At 43.6% G+C, this 16,660-nt stretch overlaps 1 protein-coding gene across 1 annotated transcript in view; it reads right to left on the reverse strand.

Moving 5' to 3' along the window:
* The window catches only part of ASIC4 (acid sensing ion channel subunit family member 4), a 464,132-nt gene that overhangs the window by 39,950 nt on the left and 407,522 nt on the right, over positions 1 to 16,660 (reverse strand). Inside the window, exons 2-3 of the mRNA XM_089680599.1 lie at positions 7,153 to 7,297; positions 4,552 to 4,679 (exon numbers count right to left, since the gene is read on the reverse strand). Of these exons, the coding sequence (XP_089536725.1) occupies positions 4,552 to 4,679; positions 7,153 to 7,297 (273 nt within the window). The remainder of the gene's footprint in view (positions 1 to 4,551; positions 4,680 to 7,152; positions 7,298 to 16,660) is intronic.

The raw sequence follows: 16,660 nt of genomic DNA on the forward strand, positions 1-16,660 counted from the left end.
ACAGATATTTGAAGCTGCTGGTGCCTCTGGAGTCCCACGGACATCAAGGTGTAGGGTCCTCCAGAGTCTTGCAACTGTCCATAAACCTTCTATTCGAGCACCACTAACCAATGCTCACAAGCAGTAATGGCTGCACTGGGCAGAAAAATACATGAAGACTAATTTTCAAACAGTCCTGTTCACTGATGAGTGCCGTGCAACCTTGGATGGTCCAGATGGATAGAGTAGTGGATGGTTGGTGGACTGCCACCCTGTTCCAACAAGGCTGCGACGTCAGCAAGGCGGTGGTGGAGTAATGGAATCATGGGAACAGAGCTGGTTAGCCCCTTTAGGGGCCCCGAAGGTGTAAAGATGACCTCTGCAAAGTATGTGGAGTTTATGACTGACCACTTTCTTCCCTGGTACAGAAGGAAGAACTATGCTTTCCGTAATAAAATCATCTTCATGCATGACAATGCACCATCTCATGCTGCAAATATTACCTCTGCATCAATGGCTGTTATGGGGACAAAAGGAGAGAAAGTCATGGTGTGGCCTCCATCCTCCCCTAACCTCAATCCTATTGAGAACGTTTGGAGCATCCTGAAGCAAAAGATCTATGAGGGTGGGAGGCAGTTTACATTCAAACAGCAGCTCTGGGAGGCTATTCTGACATCTTGCAAACAAATTCAAGCAGAAACTGTCCAAAACCTTACAAGTTCAATGGATGCAAGACTGGTGAAGCTGCTATCAAATAAGGGGTCCTATGTTACAATGTAACGTGACCTGTTAAAGTGTTTAAAAAGTTAAAATGTTGTTAAAAGTTTGATTGAAATAGCTTTTAAATTCAGTAAATATGCTGCAAAAAATGTAAATTGGTCTCAGAATGTTGCCCATGCCAGTGTAATGCAATCATTTATACAATGTGTCAAATTATCAATGCTAAAAAAAACCCTCTGTTTTGAAATCCACCTGACAATGGTTGATCAGCCTTTTCTTTGTAATCCCCTCCCTTCCAAAAAAACTTTTTTTGTGGGTGGTTTGCTTCTCCTTCCAAGTGGGGGACCCTGACATCTAACGCTGGAGTGGGATCAAGCTATTGACTTCTATAGATCTCTTTTGGATATCTTGCAAACACTCTTTACATCCAACAGTTTGAGCTTTGATGGAATTTGATAAGATGAATGGCGCTCTCATCTTATGTATTAAACTCATAATCACAATAGGATCAGTGTAACCCTACATGATCCCTTGGGGGTCCAGATGTCCCTTTTTGCTGTCCCCTCTGATCTTCTCTCAGAAATAATTTTAGCCAGTGACTACAAAATATTGAGGGTAAAGTTTACTGAACACAAGTAGGCTGTTCATTACATTTTCATGGGAATTATTCCAAGAGCTTAGTGAGTGCATAGAAGTTCTGCTGACTTCTACTATGCAATAGTGTGAAAGCAAAAATGCTATTTTTTTATCTTCATTGCATGGGATTGGGTGTTCTTTGCAAAGTGAACTTTCTCAATATTCAATAATTCCCTTGCAAAGCAATTTACCTTTAGTAAATCAACCCCATTGACTTCTATTTATCTTTCACCTATTTTTCCCATATCTCCTAAAAAAGCTCTGTAGAGAAACAGAAGAGCCGCACACCATACTGAGTTGTACATTAAATGGGTAACACCAGCCTCAGCTCACTCCATCCAGGCCATGTCTCCAACGTGTTTTGCCCCACCCTCCGGGACCTCCATGATGAAGCACTGAGATTGGGACAAAACACTTTGGACTAGATGAAGTGAGCTGAGGCCGCTATTACCCATTTGTTAAGGCTCCCTACAGTGTGTTCTGAGTCAGGACAGAGTCGACTCCTCCGAATAGGACTCAGGTAGCCTGAGTGGAGCTCAAAAGCTGCATTCAAGTTCCTAAAAAAGCAGATTGAATATCTGTCAAAGGCATTGAGGCTTAACCTTGCCCCATCATGTGATACAGCTGACTTCAAAATCACTTGATTACCATATACTTGGGAACCTGTAAATGTGTAAACTTTATGAAAACTGAACTCCAAGATTTTTAGGTATTGCATAGTCACATAGGGTATACTTTGTACAACATAAGATATTTCATATCTGATAGAACACGGGGATACTGAAAAAACCTGTAGAAGTTGGCCTTACTATAGTGCTAGCCACGATCTTCCAGGTTCTGTGCTGAGCACCTACCGCTACGTGGTCACTTGCTTGGCACTGCCACCATTCATAGAATGATTGAATTTTTTTTCAATGAATACAAGGCATTCTCTGATTAGACGAGGTGGAGAGAAGGGGTGTTGACATCACAATCTCCACTTCGTTCAATCAGAATTCCTTGTATTCATTAAAAAAATACAGGGTGTTCTATGAATGGTGGCGGTGCCAAGCCAACAATTCCCTGTGGTCAATGTGCAGAGAGGAAGCCACTTGCACAGTACCCAAAAGATGGTGGCTATCACTGTAATAGTACCGACTTACTACAGTGATTGTCAGCCTCCCTGCGGGCCCTCAGGTATTAGGTATGCATACTTGCATAGTGCCAAGCTGGACCAATGTAAGTATGCAATACAGATAATTTCTGGAGTTCATCTGTGAAGTGGAACTAAAGGAAAATCTTTTTTCCATTTTGGATAGATTAAGGGAGGGTTAGAACCCCTTAAATTTTTGTTTTTTTGCCATCTTTGTCCCATTGGGTAGATTTCCCTTCACTTTCTGTCTCTAGCCAATACAAGACATGACATGAAATCCATCCAAAGTGAGGAAATTCCTGGTTTTCACCAGAACTAGTGTCTCCGTTGGAAGATTTCCCCTCTATTCCTGTTCTGCTAAAAAACCCACAATTTCGGATTTTCCTTCACTTTTGGTGATAATCAGGACAAAAAAAAATGAGGGTGAATCTCCCTAATGGGGGCAAAGACAGCAATAGAAACCCGACCAGTGTTCTAATCCCTGTCAACTCTATTGGAAACAAAAATGCTTGCCTTTAGTTATACTTTAAAGCAGGGGTCTCCAAACTTTCTAAAATAGAGCCAGTTTACTGTCCTTAGACTTTTAGGAGGATGGACTGTGGCCAGTGGTACAGTAAAAATGCCTCAGCATTGGTTTTTAGTGGGAGAAATAGTGCCCCATTGTTGGTATCAGTGGAAGGAATAGTGCCCCATTGTTGGTATCATTGAAGAGAATAGTGCCCCATTGTTGGTATCATTGAAGAGAATAGTGCCCCATTGTTGGTATCAGTGAGAGAAATAGTGCCCCATTGTTGGTATCAGTGGAAGATAGTGCCTCATTGTTGGTATCAGTGGAAGATAGTGCCTCATTGTTGATAACAGTGCAAGGAATAGTGCCCCATTGTTGGTATCAGTGGAAGGAATAGTGCCCCATTGTTGGTATCAGTGGAAGGAATGGTGCCCCATTGTTGGTATCAGTGGAAAGAATAGTGCCCCATTGTTGGTATCAGTGGAAGGAATAGTGCCCCATTGTTGGTATCAGTGGAAGATAGTGCCTCATTGTTGGTATCAGTGGAAGGAATAGTGCCCCATTGTTGGTATCAGTGGAAGGAATAGTGCCCCATTGTTGCTATCAGTGGAAGGAATGGTGCCCCATTGTTGCTATCAGTGGAAGGAATGGTGCTCCATTGTTGGTATCAGTGGAAGGAATGGTGCTCCATTGTTGGTATCAGTGGAAGGAATAGTGCCCCATTGTTGGTATCAGTGGAAGGAATAGTGCCCCATTGTTGGTATCAGTGGAAGAAATAGTGCCCCATTGTTGGTATCAGTGGAAGGAATAGTGCCCCATTGTTAGTATTAGTGGATTGAATAGTGCCACATTGCTGGTATCAGTGTAAGGAATAGTGCCCCATTGTTGGTATCAGTGGAAGAATTAGTGCCCAATTGTTTATGTCAGTGGAAGGTATAGTGCCCCATTGTTGGTATCAGTGGAAAGAATAGGGTCCCATTTTTGGTATCAGTGGAAGGAATAGTGCCCTATTGTTGATATCAGTGGGTGGAATAGTGCTCCACCACTGGCATTAGTGGGACAAATGGTGCTCCTTCCCATTCATGTTAGTTGTGGAAGAAATAGTGCCCCAAGGGCCAGATGGAGGTAAACAAAGGGCCACATTCATCCCAAGGGCTGTAGTTTGGAGACCACTGCTTTAAAGAGTAGAAAATAACAGGGCACCTATATGGGGCTGTATTGATGGTACATGAATGTATCTTTGCACATTGTCACCAGTGCTTCCATTGAACATTCCAAAGCTTTTGACTAAAAAAATAAAAGATCTGTTATTTAATTTTATTTATTTTGTTCATTTGACTTTGTGGCACCCTAAAAATCCTGCTGTTTTATATGGTGGTGGTGGCTCCCTCCCAAAAAAAAACAAAAAAAAAACAGATTGTCTCCCAATTTGCACATCTAATTTGCAACATTTTTTTTTTTTGCACAAAATTGTTATTTCAGATGCTCTGAAAGATGAAGCCCGGAGTTTACAGAAGGAACAACTCTGCTAATAAATGTTTGGCACTTCACACATAAATACATACAACGGTCTTACCCTCTGCTCCTGGCATGAGACGAAGGTCTGGAATCCAGGGGAAACTCCGAACCCCAGCTGGTGGATGTATGGTGGCTCATCCTGGCTGTGGATCTGCACCCTGATCCCGGCCTCAAATGATGTTTCATCTGCAGAGAAGAGAGAGACGGCAGACAGTCATGGTGCTAATTGTATCGGTCTTGTGGTTGCATTTAGGATTCTAATGTTTATTAGACACCACTGGACAATTTGTGTTGCTGTAATTAGTGTCTCTGGTTCTTCTTGTACTCTGCTAAATTATTCATCGGGAATGGTGGTGATCCAAGGTTTAACCCATTGTGATACAAAAATATCTGTAGGTCTGTATTCTGGGGTACCGTGCTAGTTACACAAATGGTTCAAAGTTTTCTTACAATGTAGGTTGGTTTGTAAAATATGTTCATGCAATGCCACTGCAACCAGCGTTAGAAACTGTGCAGTATGATGCGATTGTATGGTATACACTGTACCCTACATACTTTCACCATTCCAGATTGATGCCGAGTCTATTATATATAATTCTATAGTCACAACATGCAATTTCATTGGATAATAGAAATCTATTAGGAAAGAAAAAGAGGAATTGCCATTGGTGACCACCTTCTGAAAACGCTAGTGGCCTTGCTGTCTCTGGCTTCATTGGTTCATTGTTAATTCATTGCTTTACTGATCCAGACTTTTCTCATAGTAATCAATCATACCCCAATGGTTGTGCCACTTCTGAGACCCTAGACCAGCCATTCTCAACTAGGGTTCCTCCAGAGGTTTCTAGGGGTTCCTTGAGCAATGAGCAACTTCTGCCTATCTGATAGGGGGTAATTCTTCCCAGTAACCCCAAGTATAAGGAGAAATCTTTCCTGTGACTATCAAACTAATGTTCTGTGAGTTGTAGATATAGTAATTATTAGCAGGGGCTCCCTGAGCCCGGAAAGTTATTTCAAAGGTTCCTCCATGCTAAAGAGGCTGAGAAAGGCTGCCTTATGCTATTTTTTGTACTTTAGCTCTGAGGAAAGGGGAGATCTAAGGACCCTTGAAACACATTGGATGTTTGCTGGTCATTTAATTAGTTAGACTCTGGTTGGATTGTTGGTTTCAGGAATGGGCATTTGTCAGAATCTAAATCTCCACTCTTAAAGCAAATTTCCAGCCCCCCGCACCATTTTTTTTAAAAACCCTTCTTACCTGTTTGTAAGTTTTGCACATTTCAGATACTCACCCACCCATCAGATTCAGCATTGTCCAGCTGAGATCCTCTTTTCTTATGGCAGTGCTCGGTCCCACGTTCCCATGTTTTGGTGTGAAGTCATCGAGAGGCTGTCAGCTGTCCCAGATTGAGCCGGCGCGCCTCCCGATGACGTCTCGCTAGGCCTGTCCCCTCTCTTACTGAATGAAAGGCTTTGCATCCTTGGATATGTGCATATCCCATGAGACAAAGGGAGGACAGCGCACGTCATTTGCCTAGAGGAATGAGGGATTGAGGGTTGGGGCTGGACAAAAAAAAGGGGTAAATAAAGAGAAAAATAAAGAGCATTATCCATGCAGAGGACCAAAGGAGGGGTGTAGTGGAGGGATCATGTTTTAGAGGGTGAAGATCTGCTTTAAATTGTTATTAATAATACAGCCTTACCTCTGAGGGTCGGCTGTGTGTGCGGTTATTCACTTGTATTCTCTCCTTGTTAGAGCAGAATTATCAGCCCAATGTCTACATGAGGATGATCTGCCCAATGTCAGTGATCAGAACTAATGATGGTTTTCTGCACTGAGCTCAGGCAGGGTATAGAAAAGATAGGTTGCATTTACAGCTTGACACTTCTGGAGAGAAGGAGAAAATATAAGTAAATAATTGGAAAAAAAAACAGGTTATACTTGAGAGGCTGCGCTAATAAAAACAACCCAAGAGTGTATATTCAGTTTATTACCGGTGCACAATTGCAATGGGTTCTGTGTAAGAAAAAGTGTTAGCTGCCCTGCTGAACTCTCTGTGGGCTACAGAACACCTTTCCCTTTATGCTGATGAGGGATGAGATGAGGAAAGCTGTTCCATTCTGCTGCTCAGCAGGACTGACAACGCAGCTTGGGATTTCAATTCATTCAAATCAGTGTTGTCAACTACAGGAAGTTGGGAGCTGCAGGGGCGGACTGACAACTCATGGGGCTCCCGGGCAATAGGGGATCATGGGGCCCCTGTGTCCTTGCCCAAACTCAAAAAAAGCCTATGAAAAAGGTACCAGGGGCATCTCATGGGGCCCCCTACTGACCCCGGGCCCTCGGGCAGTGCCCGAGTTTCCAAATGGTCAGTCCGCCCCTGGGGAACTGACTGCATTTCTGGTGCACCCTCAGGTATGTTTCAGTAATTGAAGCAATCTCAAAAAGACAAAACAGGGGAAATTGTGCATGTATTGGGTGCTGTGCGGAATATTTTTCTTAGATTTTACCAACAAAAACTTTATTTTGTATTGCACGTGATGCCTTGTATACTGGAGTATGAGGTGTGCCCTGTGTACATGAAGTAGGTGTGAGACTATACATACAACAGGTAAGTTGGATTTAGCTCTGTGTCTGCCCATAGGACCTGATACTCACTGGTCTCTCTCCAGATAGGCAGGTATTCCTCCTGTTGAATGTCAAGCATTATCTCCAGTCCATTTCCCATTCCGCCCTGTCGGGTCACTTTGGGGTTATTTTTGTTTGCGTTGAAGGTGTAGCATTTTCCGTATCTGGTATACACCTGTGAACAAGGAGAAAACTCTGTAAGAACACAATGGGCAGCACACAGGCTTCTGTAGGGGCAGCACAGTGGCTAAATGGTTAGCACTTCCGCCTGGGTCGTTGGTTCAAATCCCAGCCACGGCACCTCCTGCCTGGAGTTTGCATGTTCTCCTGTGCCTGCGTGGGTTTCCTCCGGGTACTCCAGTTTCCTCCCACACTCCAAAGACATGCTGGTAGGTTAATTGGATCCTGTCTAAATTGGCCCTTGTATATGAATGTGAGTTAGGGACCTTAGATTGTACGCCCCTTGAGGGTTAGGGACTGATGTGAATGTACAATATATATGTAAAGTGCTGTGTAAATTGGCGGCGCTATATAAGTACCTGAAATAAATAAATAATAGCTGACCATGCCTCAAAGCCTCACAGTAATATCTCTGTCCTATTAGTGTTATCAGCAACAGATCTCATTCAACCAGCCATGTAAAAACATTAAAGCAGCCTTTCTCAACTAAGGTTCCTTTATCAATGAGAAATTTCTGTCTCTCAGATAATTAGCCATTAACGCCAATGATCTTTATCTGTAAGGAGGAAATGTTCCCAATGATCACAAATGCAAAGAGCATTCACCCTAGTGACCAACAGACTAATGTATAGTGATCTGTAGATATGGTCATTATTCCAAGGGGTTCTTTTGCCTTTAAACAGTTGAGAAAGGATGCATTAAACAGTAAATGGACTTTATGGACCTTCATGTGCATCCTCTGACACCCCATCTGGCTTTTTCAACCTGCACTAGAGAAAATCTATTGGGATGCAAAAATATCTTGTTTAGGGCCGAATGACCATTGTTTCAAAAAAGGAAACATGGAGAATTGTCAGGAATTGTTTGAAAGTAACACCCAGGGTAGCATGGATGTCATTGATAAGGGAAAAAACATAAAGTATAATTTGATTTATATAGCTCTTTTCTCTTTTTAGACTCGAAGCACTTTATAAGCTGATGGGGCAGATGATGAGGCAGCCTTCTTGGGCATGTTCAGCAGAATATGATACCAGGGGCAATTTTAGACAGCAGCCAATTACCTATCAGTTGAAGGAAACCAGGGTACCCAGAGGAGTATATAGTACACTCCAGTATAGCTGGTAAATTGGTGCAGGGACACTCTAGATACTGTCAGCTGCCATTGTGCTCTTGCTTGGTGCCCCATGTGTCCCTATACCTTCACGGAGGAGTGGGCTCCCTCTAGGCCAGTGGTACTCAACCTTCCTAATGCCGCAACCCTTTAATACAGTTCCTCATGTTGTGGTGACCCCCAACCATAAAATTATTTACCCAGTAATTATAATTCATGAGTGTCGTTTTACCTCCAATACTGCTGCTTTCAACACAGTAGCTGCTTTTAACAGAGTAGCTGCTTTCAACACAGCAGCTGCTTTCTACACAGTAGCTGCTCTTTACACATCGGAAATATGTGTTTTCCGATGGTCTTAGGCGACCCCTGTGAAAGGGTTGTTCGACCCCCAAAGGGGTCGCGACCCACAGGTTGAGAACCACTGCTCTAGGCACACCTTCCCTCAATCTATGCACTGCTATATGTGCTCCTACTTGGAAGAATCCTAAATTACAGAGTTAGGACCACAGCACACTGTGGCATACACATTTTTTGCAAATGTGTGAAGACTAAATGCCTTGTTTTTAATGTGTACTGTTGGACAGGGTTAATTTAGTTTGCTGTAGGCCTAGGTGGTAAGTGAGCTGGGAATTTTGGTTGTTTTTGAAGGGTACCCAGAGGAAACCTATGCAAGCACAGGGAGAGCATACATACTCCATGCAGATAGTGGCCCGACTGGTACTCGAAACAAGGACCACAATGCTGCATGGCACCATATTTACAATTTAATATTAATCCATGGAAACATAAAAATAACTGTATAATAGACATTTTGAGAAGAAGAGGTTAAAAGCATAAAGTTTTCTATGTACATCTACCAACTAGGATATATTTAAGATAGTATAAAACAGGGGTGGGCAACTGTGGCCCTCCAGATGTTGTAGAACTACAAGTCCCATGAGGCATTGCAAAACTGACAGTTGCAAGCATGACTCCCAAAGGCAGAGGCATGATGGGACTTGTAGTTCACCAACAGCTGGAGGGCCACAGTTGTCCACCCCTGGTATAGAAGGATAAGCAAAATCTGTAGGTTATGGTCATAGTAAGAGACTTTGAATGATAAACTACAATTGCTTTCTTTTTAACTCACTGGGGTAAAATCTTCTTCTGTACAGTTTTTCCCACTGTACATGCAATAGACAAGCATGCCATCTAAGTTGTCCCCCCTAGGTTCAGGTAGGTCAGAAAGAAGCTGCTTGCTTTGAGGGTGCTTTCCAAATGAAGAAACGTTATGGGGATATTGAGTGACTGTGTTCAGCTGCTGGATTCTACAAAGGGTCACAGATGGAAAGTTTAGCTGTCTGGCCCAGATCATCTTGACATTGGTGTGCATGGGATGAGACAGCAGGTAGTAGAAGTGATCTAATGACCAGGTGAAGAAAAGACAGAAGGAGGCAATGAAGGCTGCCATCCAGAGCAGACGATGGAACAGGGAGTACGATGACCTCAAGTGGCTGAGCCCATGAATATTGGTGGTTCTCAAGAATTTATCTGTCGCTGCAGCAAAGGTGCTCTTCTCCATGATGAAGGTCCTACAGAAGCTCAATGAAAGTCCTACAGAAGCTCAATGAAAGTCCTACAGAAGCTCAATGAAAGTCCTACAGAAGCTCAATGAAAGTCCTACAGAAGTTCAATGAAAGTCCTACAGAAGTTCGATGAAGGTCCTACAGAAGTATAGCGGAGAGAATAGAAGAGATGGGCTTGAAGTTCAGAAGACCGACTATAAATGAGAGAAGATAGGATGTAACGCAGATACTAATAGTCAGAGAACACAGCTATCTCAGCAGTTATTAGCTGAAATCTTGTCCATCTGAGTGGTGATTACCGGAAATTAACATCTCCCCATTCACACGTCACTATTTAGATCTGTCCCAAGAGGGAGTATAACTGGGCAGACTCCAAGCACTTTGTGCAGCAGGGTAATGGCTTAGTGGAAAGTGCAAACATATCTACAGATAAAATAAACCAAGCACTGACCAAGTTTTAAAGGGAACACCCAGGATAAATAAGGCCCTGCACCAATGGCAGGTTTTGTGCACTTCAAATTCTAGTCTTGCTATTTAAAACTGCAGCAGCACCTTTACAGATGGTGATGTTATTTGGATTTTGGCAGCTTGTGTGGGATTGTTACAGGGATGGGGAAAGGAACCAGTTGAGTGGAACTGCATTGTGTGCAATGGCAAGCTTGTTGTCTGACTTACACCTCCTCTATTCAAAACTATAAAACATTGCTCTTAGATACACTTCAAGGGCTCATTTACGCTTTTGGTGTTTGACAGTTGGTGAGGAGGTGATATGTCGGCTCCAGTCCTCACCATCTACTTTAACCCCTAAAAATCCACACTGTTGTGCTGCAACTGCATGCAATGCCCTGTTCAGTTGAATGGGTTGTGTTTCAAGGGCGATAGGGATTTTTTTTCAGAATAGGTGCAGGTACTCCCCTTTCACAGTTACCCCTTGTCTCCGCCCCTTTACCACCTCTGAGCATCATTCTTTGGTTCCAGTCCTACTCACCTCCCAGTACTACCCCTTTTAGAGAACAGAACCAAGTATCATTTTATGGTGGTAAGTAATTTGTATGGAATTCGTTAATGATAACAAGAAAATCAGGAAACATTATCCCCTGCAGCCAGCAACAATAGATCCTCCACAGTAAAAATACCCACCAGCAACAATTGATCCCCCAATCAACAATAGACCCCTCCCTCAACAGTAAATCCCTTCCAACAACAACTGACCCCCTAACAACATAATCCCCCCAGCAACAATAGATACCCCACCAGCAACAATAGATCTCCCCAGCAACAGCAGAGCCCCCTGCAGCAATAGACCCCTTGCCATAACATACATTTAGTGCTGGAGGTGTGGGAACTGTGTTCCCACTCATTCCCGCTAAAAAAAGTCCTTTGGAGGGCAATAGTGCCCTCTAAATGCTCTGAGGGGATAATTTTTCGTAGAGCATCATGGCTATGATATGTGTACAACCCTGTCCACAGCCTTTGTAGCTTTGGGAAGAGTGATTGCGGGGCAGTAAAACAGGGTAACTGAGCCCCCTCAACCGCAAATGTAACTGAGACCTTAAAAAAAGACATAACTGAAGGGAGAGGGAAAGAGAGATTTAGTTCCAAAAGAGGGTCATGATCAGGGGCGGACTGACAACTCATGGGGCCCCTGGACAATAGGGGATCATGGGGCCCCTGTGTCCTTGCCCAAACTCAAAAAAGCCTATGAAAAAGGTACCAGGGGCATCTCATGGGGCCCCTACTAACCCTGGGCCCTCGGGCAGCGCCCGAGTTTCCAAATGGTCAGTCTGCCCCTGGTCATGATGGTGGCCGTGGCCATAGTCTGGGCAAATTTGGCCCTGGCAAGGCCCCAACTTTTGCTGCCGAAAAAAGTGTCCTGGCAGGTGGTAGGCTGGAACTGGAGACTTTTATTCCTCTGCTACTGAGGGCTGTGGTGGAGAAGGATGAGACAGATTAGGAAGCTAAATAAATCATAACTTTTTTTTTCATGCGCTGTCAGCTCCACATTAAAACGTACAAATCTTTCATTTTCTAATCTCACCGCCCAATGTTCAGCTTTGTGCTTGTGTTCTGTAATTATCAAGCAAATGCAATTTGCCCTAAAGCCGCTGCTTTTACATAGAAAAATCTGTCCTGCCTTGCTCATAACTGAAGAATGACATTACTTTAATTAAACAGCCCCTAAAATCCTGGTGGGGAGTCACCAAGGAGGACATCCGACCCCCAAACCGGATTTTAATTACATTGTCTTTGAGCAACGAGGAATATGATGAAGAAGTGGAGGAAATTTTATTCTGCGAACAAAACAAAATCAATTAGACAGGACCATGTTTGTGGGTCGGGTGGGCCAGTGGCTAGGGCACAAGGGTTGAAAGGGGCAACACTAATGCTTAGAATATACAAATTACAGCTTTTTTCCTCTGGACATTTGTGGCTAAAGTTAGAGGAAATATAGGGAGAATTGGTGAAGTGATTGGAGACAGAACTCAGGAAACATGAAACCATCTCTTATCTTTAGTTTATTTTATTTATTTCAGGTACTTATATAGCGCCGTCAATTTACGCAGCACTTTACATATATATTGTACATTCACATCAATCCGTAACTCTCAAGGGGTGTACAATCTAAGGTTCCTAACTTACCTTCATACATACACATACTAGGGACAATTTAGACCAGAGCCAATTAACCTACCAGCATGTCTTTGGAGCATGGGAGGAAACCAGAGAACCTGGAGGAAACCCACACAGGCACAGGGAGAACATGCAAACTCCAGGCAGGTGGTGCCATGGCTGGGATTTGAACCAAAGACCCTAGTACCGCCAGGTGGAAGTGCTAACCATTTAGCCACTGTGCTGCCCACAAGTTTAGTGGTTTTACTAAAAAATCAGATGAAATAGCATGAAAAAAGGAGAATGCAATTTGATTACATTTATAGAGTCTATAAATAAATATATATATGCATACAGGTTTGCTAGAACGTGATCATCACACTTATATGAGCTTTGTGGATATCCCATTCTAAAACTCCACTCTTTTAGCAAGGCATTCTACAAGATTTTCGAGTTTGGGGGAATTTGTGCTCATTCAGCCAAAAGGACATTTGTGGGGTCATGTACTGATGTTGGCAGAAAAGACCTGGTTTGCAATTAGTGCCCCAATTCATCCCAATGGTGATTAGAAAGGGCGAGGTCAGTGTTCTGTGCAGGACATTCAAGTTTCTCCACACTAAAACCATGTGTTTATGGAGATGGTTGAGAAGATCTGGCTCGCAGTTGGTGTTTCAACTGATCCCAATGATGTTTGGTAGGGTTGAGGTTGGGACTCTATACAGGACATTTGTGTTCCTGCACACCAAACTCATTAAACCATGTCTTTATAGAGATGTTGGATGAGGGGATCTGGCTCACAATTGGTGTTTCAATTGATTCCAAAGGTGTTCAGTAGGGTTGAGGTCAGGGCTCTGTGCAGCACACTCAAGTTTTTCCACACCAAGCTCAAAAGGACATTTGTGAGGTCAGGTACCGATGTTGGAAGAGAAGACCTGGTTAGCAGTTGGTGCTCCAATTCATCCCAATTGTATTTAGAAAGGGTGGGACACTCAAGTTTCTCCATACTAAATCAGATCTCTATAGAGATGTTGCTTGAGAAGACCTGGCTTACAATGGGCGTTCCACTTCATCCCAAAGAAGTTCAGTTGGGTTGGGGTCAGGGCTCTGTGCAGGCCACTCGAGTTCCTCCACACCAAAATTACCAAGCTATGTCTTTATGGTAATTTTGGTTGAGAAGACCTGGCTCCTTCCAGTTTTTGCAAAAGGTGTTCAATAGGGTTGAGATCAGAGCTCTGTGCAAAACACTTGTGTTCCCCCACAGCAAACTCACCAAACCATGTCTTTATGAAGATGTTGGATGAGAAGACCTGGCTCCTACCAATTCATCCCAAACGTGTTCATTAGGGTTGAGGTCAGGGCTCTGTGCAGGTCACTCAAGTTCTTCTATCCCAGTCTCATCAAACCATATCTTTATGGTGATGTAAAAATATCCATCTCCTTCCAACTCATACCAAAGGTGTTCAGTAGGTTTGAGGTCAGGGCTCTGTGCAGACCACTAAAGTTCCTCCAGCCATACTCATCAAACCATGACTTTTTGGAGCTGGCTTTGTACAGAGGGGCACAGTCGTTCTGGAACAGAAAAGGGTCTTCTCCAAAATGTTACCACAAGGAGGGAAGAACACAGTTGTCCAAAATGTCTTTGCATGCTGTACTGTTAACACCTGAACTCAATAATTTGCTGGGGGTCAACATAAACTCGGCCATGAACCAGCAAACACAAATGCTCCTGCGCTTGGGGGTGGACTCGATGCAGGCTGCAACCACATTAAGAATGTCCTGGAACATGCACACCTTGCTGCCCTCAACAGACTGGGGGAATCCAAATATACTGAATGAGGAAAGAACAAATAGAGGGCGCACAGGCCTAGTGCATTACCATAAAAAGTGTTTAATAAGAAATAAAATAGGTGTTGTACTCACAAACGACAATAAAGTCAAGGCACGTCATAAAAGAACAGCTGGGTCAACACCGCGCTGAGTAACAGTCCGTAATGGGGAATGTAGACATCCAATAGGCTGACGCGTTTCGAGGACTTGCCTCTTCCTCAGACTCGGTCATATATTAGGTGTGAAGGTCAGATGTCAACAAAAGATACCATAAAATGATTTCACATCAGATTGACGGGTTGCATGCTATGATTTTTAGATTTTTATTGAGAGGGAGTAAAGGTCCACTTTAAGATGTTAAACATTATATGAGATTTTAGTTATTTGGTTTATTTCTAAATAAGTAAATGCTTGCACATTGAGACCAATGTGCCAGTGTTCAAAATAAATTCCGAAAGGAATATAGGCAAAGTCTAGAATTCAGGGAGGACATGAGCTCATACAATGGTCCTCAGAATTAATTATGTGCAGAAAAAGTACGCACACAATAGTTTGCAGAGTGAATTGTAAAAGAAATGGAACACAGGCTATACCTGCAGAATGAATTTGGTGAAGAAATGAGACAAACTGCAACAGTTTTCTGAATTTTGTGCAGAAAAGGGGATTCATATAAGAGTAGGCAGAGAGAATTGTGTACAGGTAATTGATACAATACCCCAATCTATGAGACTGGGATGGCAAGGACAACAAGACATTCAGGCCGGTAGCATTGTGTGCAAGAAAAGGGATGAAGAATAATAAGGTGCAGAATGGATTCTGAAAGGGAACATTGCCATTCAGCCAGTTCCCTAACTGCCTTCTGTTGGCTATTTTCTATTTCAAAGTTTTTATTAGTTTTTTTTTTTTCTAAAAAAAAAAGTGCGCATAGAAAAGAAAAGAAACATTGTCCCAAGTAGAGTAAAAAAAGAAAAGGGCCCCATGCCAATGCACAGGCATCACATTGCAGAAAGGACATTATTTTAGGCAGAGGGTATGCAGCGGTTCTACAGGGGCGATGTTCTGCAGGATCGCTGTGCGGTGAAATAGTCTGCCGTTTCTGCTCCAGCAGTGAATTCCAATAGGAGCCTGAAGAGCTTCATGGCTCTTTTTGCTGCATCCTGAGACTTCTCATTAAGCACAGGAAGATTTTGCACATTTGTTGCCATGATCTTATGGGTATTAAGTACCCGTCTGCCGTATTGATTATTTTGGTGTTGTGAAAAATTCTGCATTCAGTCTAAAAGACTGTTAACCACTTTCTGGCTGAGTAACCGCAGAGGCGGGTGGAATGCACACTTACAGGAAAAAAGTTTCCTGTCTTTTGTAGTGAGCAGGTCCTGGAATTGGTCCTGGAACTGGAGTCCAGGAAATACATACAACGTGTCTTATATACTTATTATTACAGTTACAATGCAGGAGGGTTAGGAGGGCCTTGCTTGCAAGAGCTTATAAACGAGGGGAGGGGGGGGGGGGCAAGCTGTACAAAAGGTAATAACCAGGGGTGGACTGACAACTCATGGGGCCCCCGGGTATTTTGGGATCATGGGGCCCCTGTGTCCTTGCCCAAACTCAAAAAAGCCTATGAAAAAGGTACCAGGGTCATCTCATGGGGCCCCCTACTGACCCCGGGCCCTCGGACAGTGCCTGAGTTTCCAAATGGTCAGTCCGCCCCTTTTAATAACTGTGAAGGACGAGTTGATGGAAATAGCAGAAGTACGGTTGGTGGGTAGAGGTGGGATCAAGGGCGGACTGACAACTCATGGGGCCCCCGGGCAATAGGGGACCATGGTGCCCCTGTGTCCTTGACCAAACTCAAAAAAGCCTATGAAAAAGGTACCAGGGGCATCTCATGGGGCCCCCTACTGACCCCGGGCCCTCGGGCAGTGCCCGAGTTTCCAAATGGTCAGTCCGCCCCTGGGTGGGATAGGCTTCCCTGAAAAGATGAGCATTCATTCACAGGTGTGGCTGGAGGGCAACAAAACCAGTTGGTTGAGCCACAGTTTTACTGCTCCCCAAATACTCATCTGAATGGTGACATGCAGCCACCCATGATTGTATCCATTTAAATAAACTAAACAGCAGTGGATTTCCACGAGTGTCGCCCGTTGAACATGACTAATGCAGGTCTACAGGGCCGCCTTGCAACTGCAACTAATCTGCTTATATTTTATCTTCCCTTGTCCCCCCCCCCTTTCCCCAGTTATCA

The sequence above is a fragment of the Staurois parvus genome, unplaced genomic scaffold, assembly GCF_062004578.1.
Source record: "Staurois parvus isolate SC_StPar_1 unplaced genomic scaffold, SC_StPar_1.0 ptg000246l, whole genome shotgun sequence".
Classification (NCBI taxonomy): domain Eukaryota; kingdom Metazoa; phylum Chordata; class Amphibia; order Anura; family Ranidae; genus Staurois; species Staurois parvus.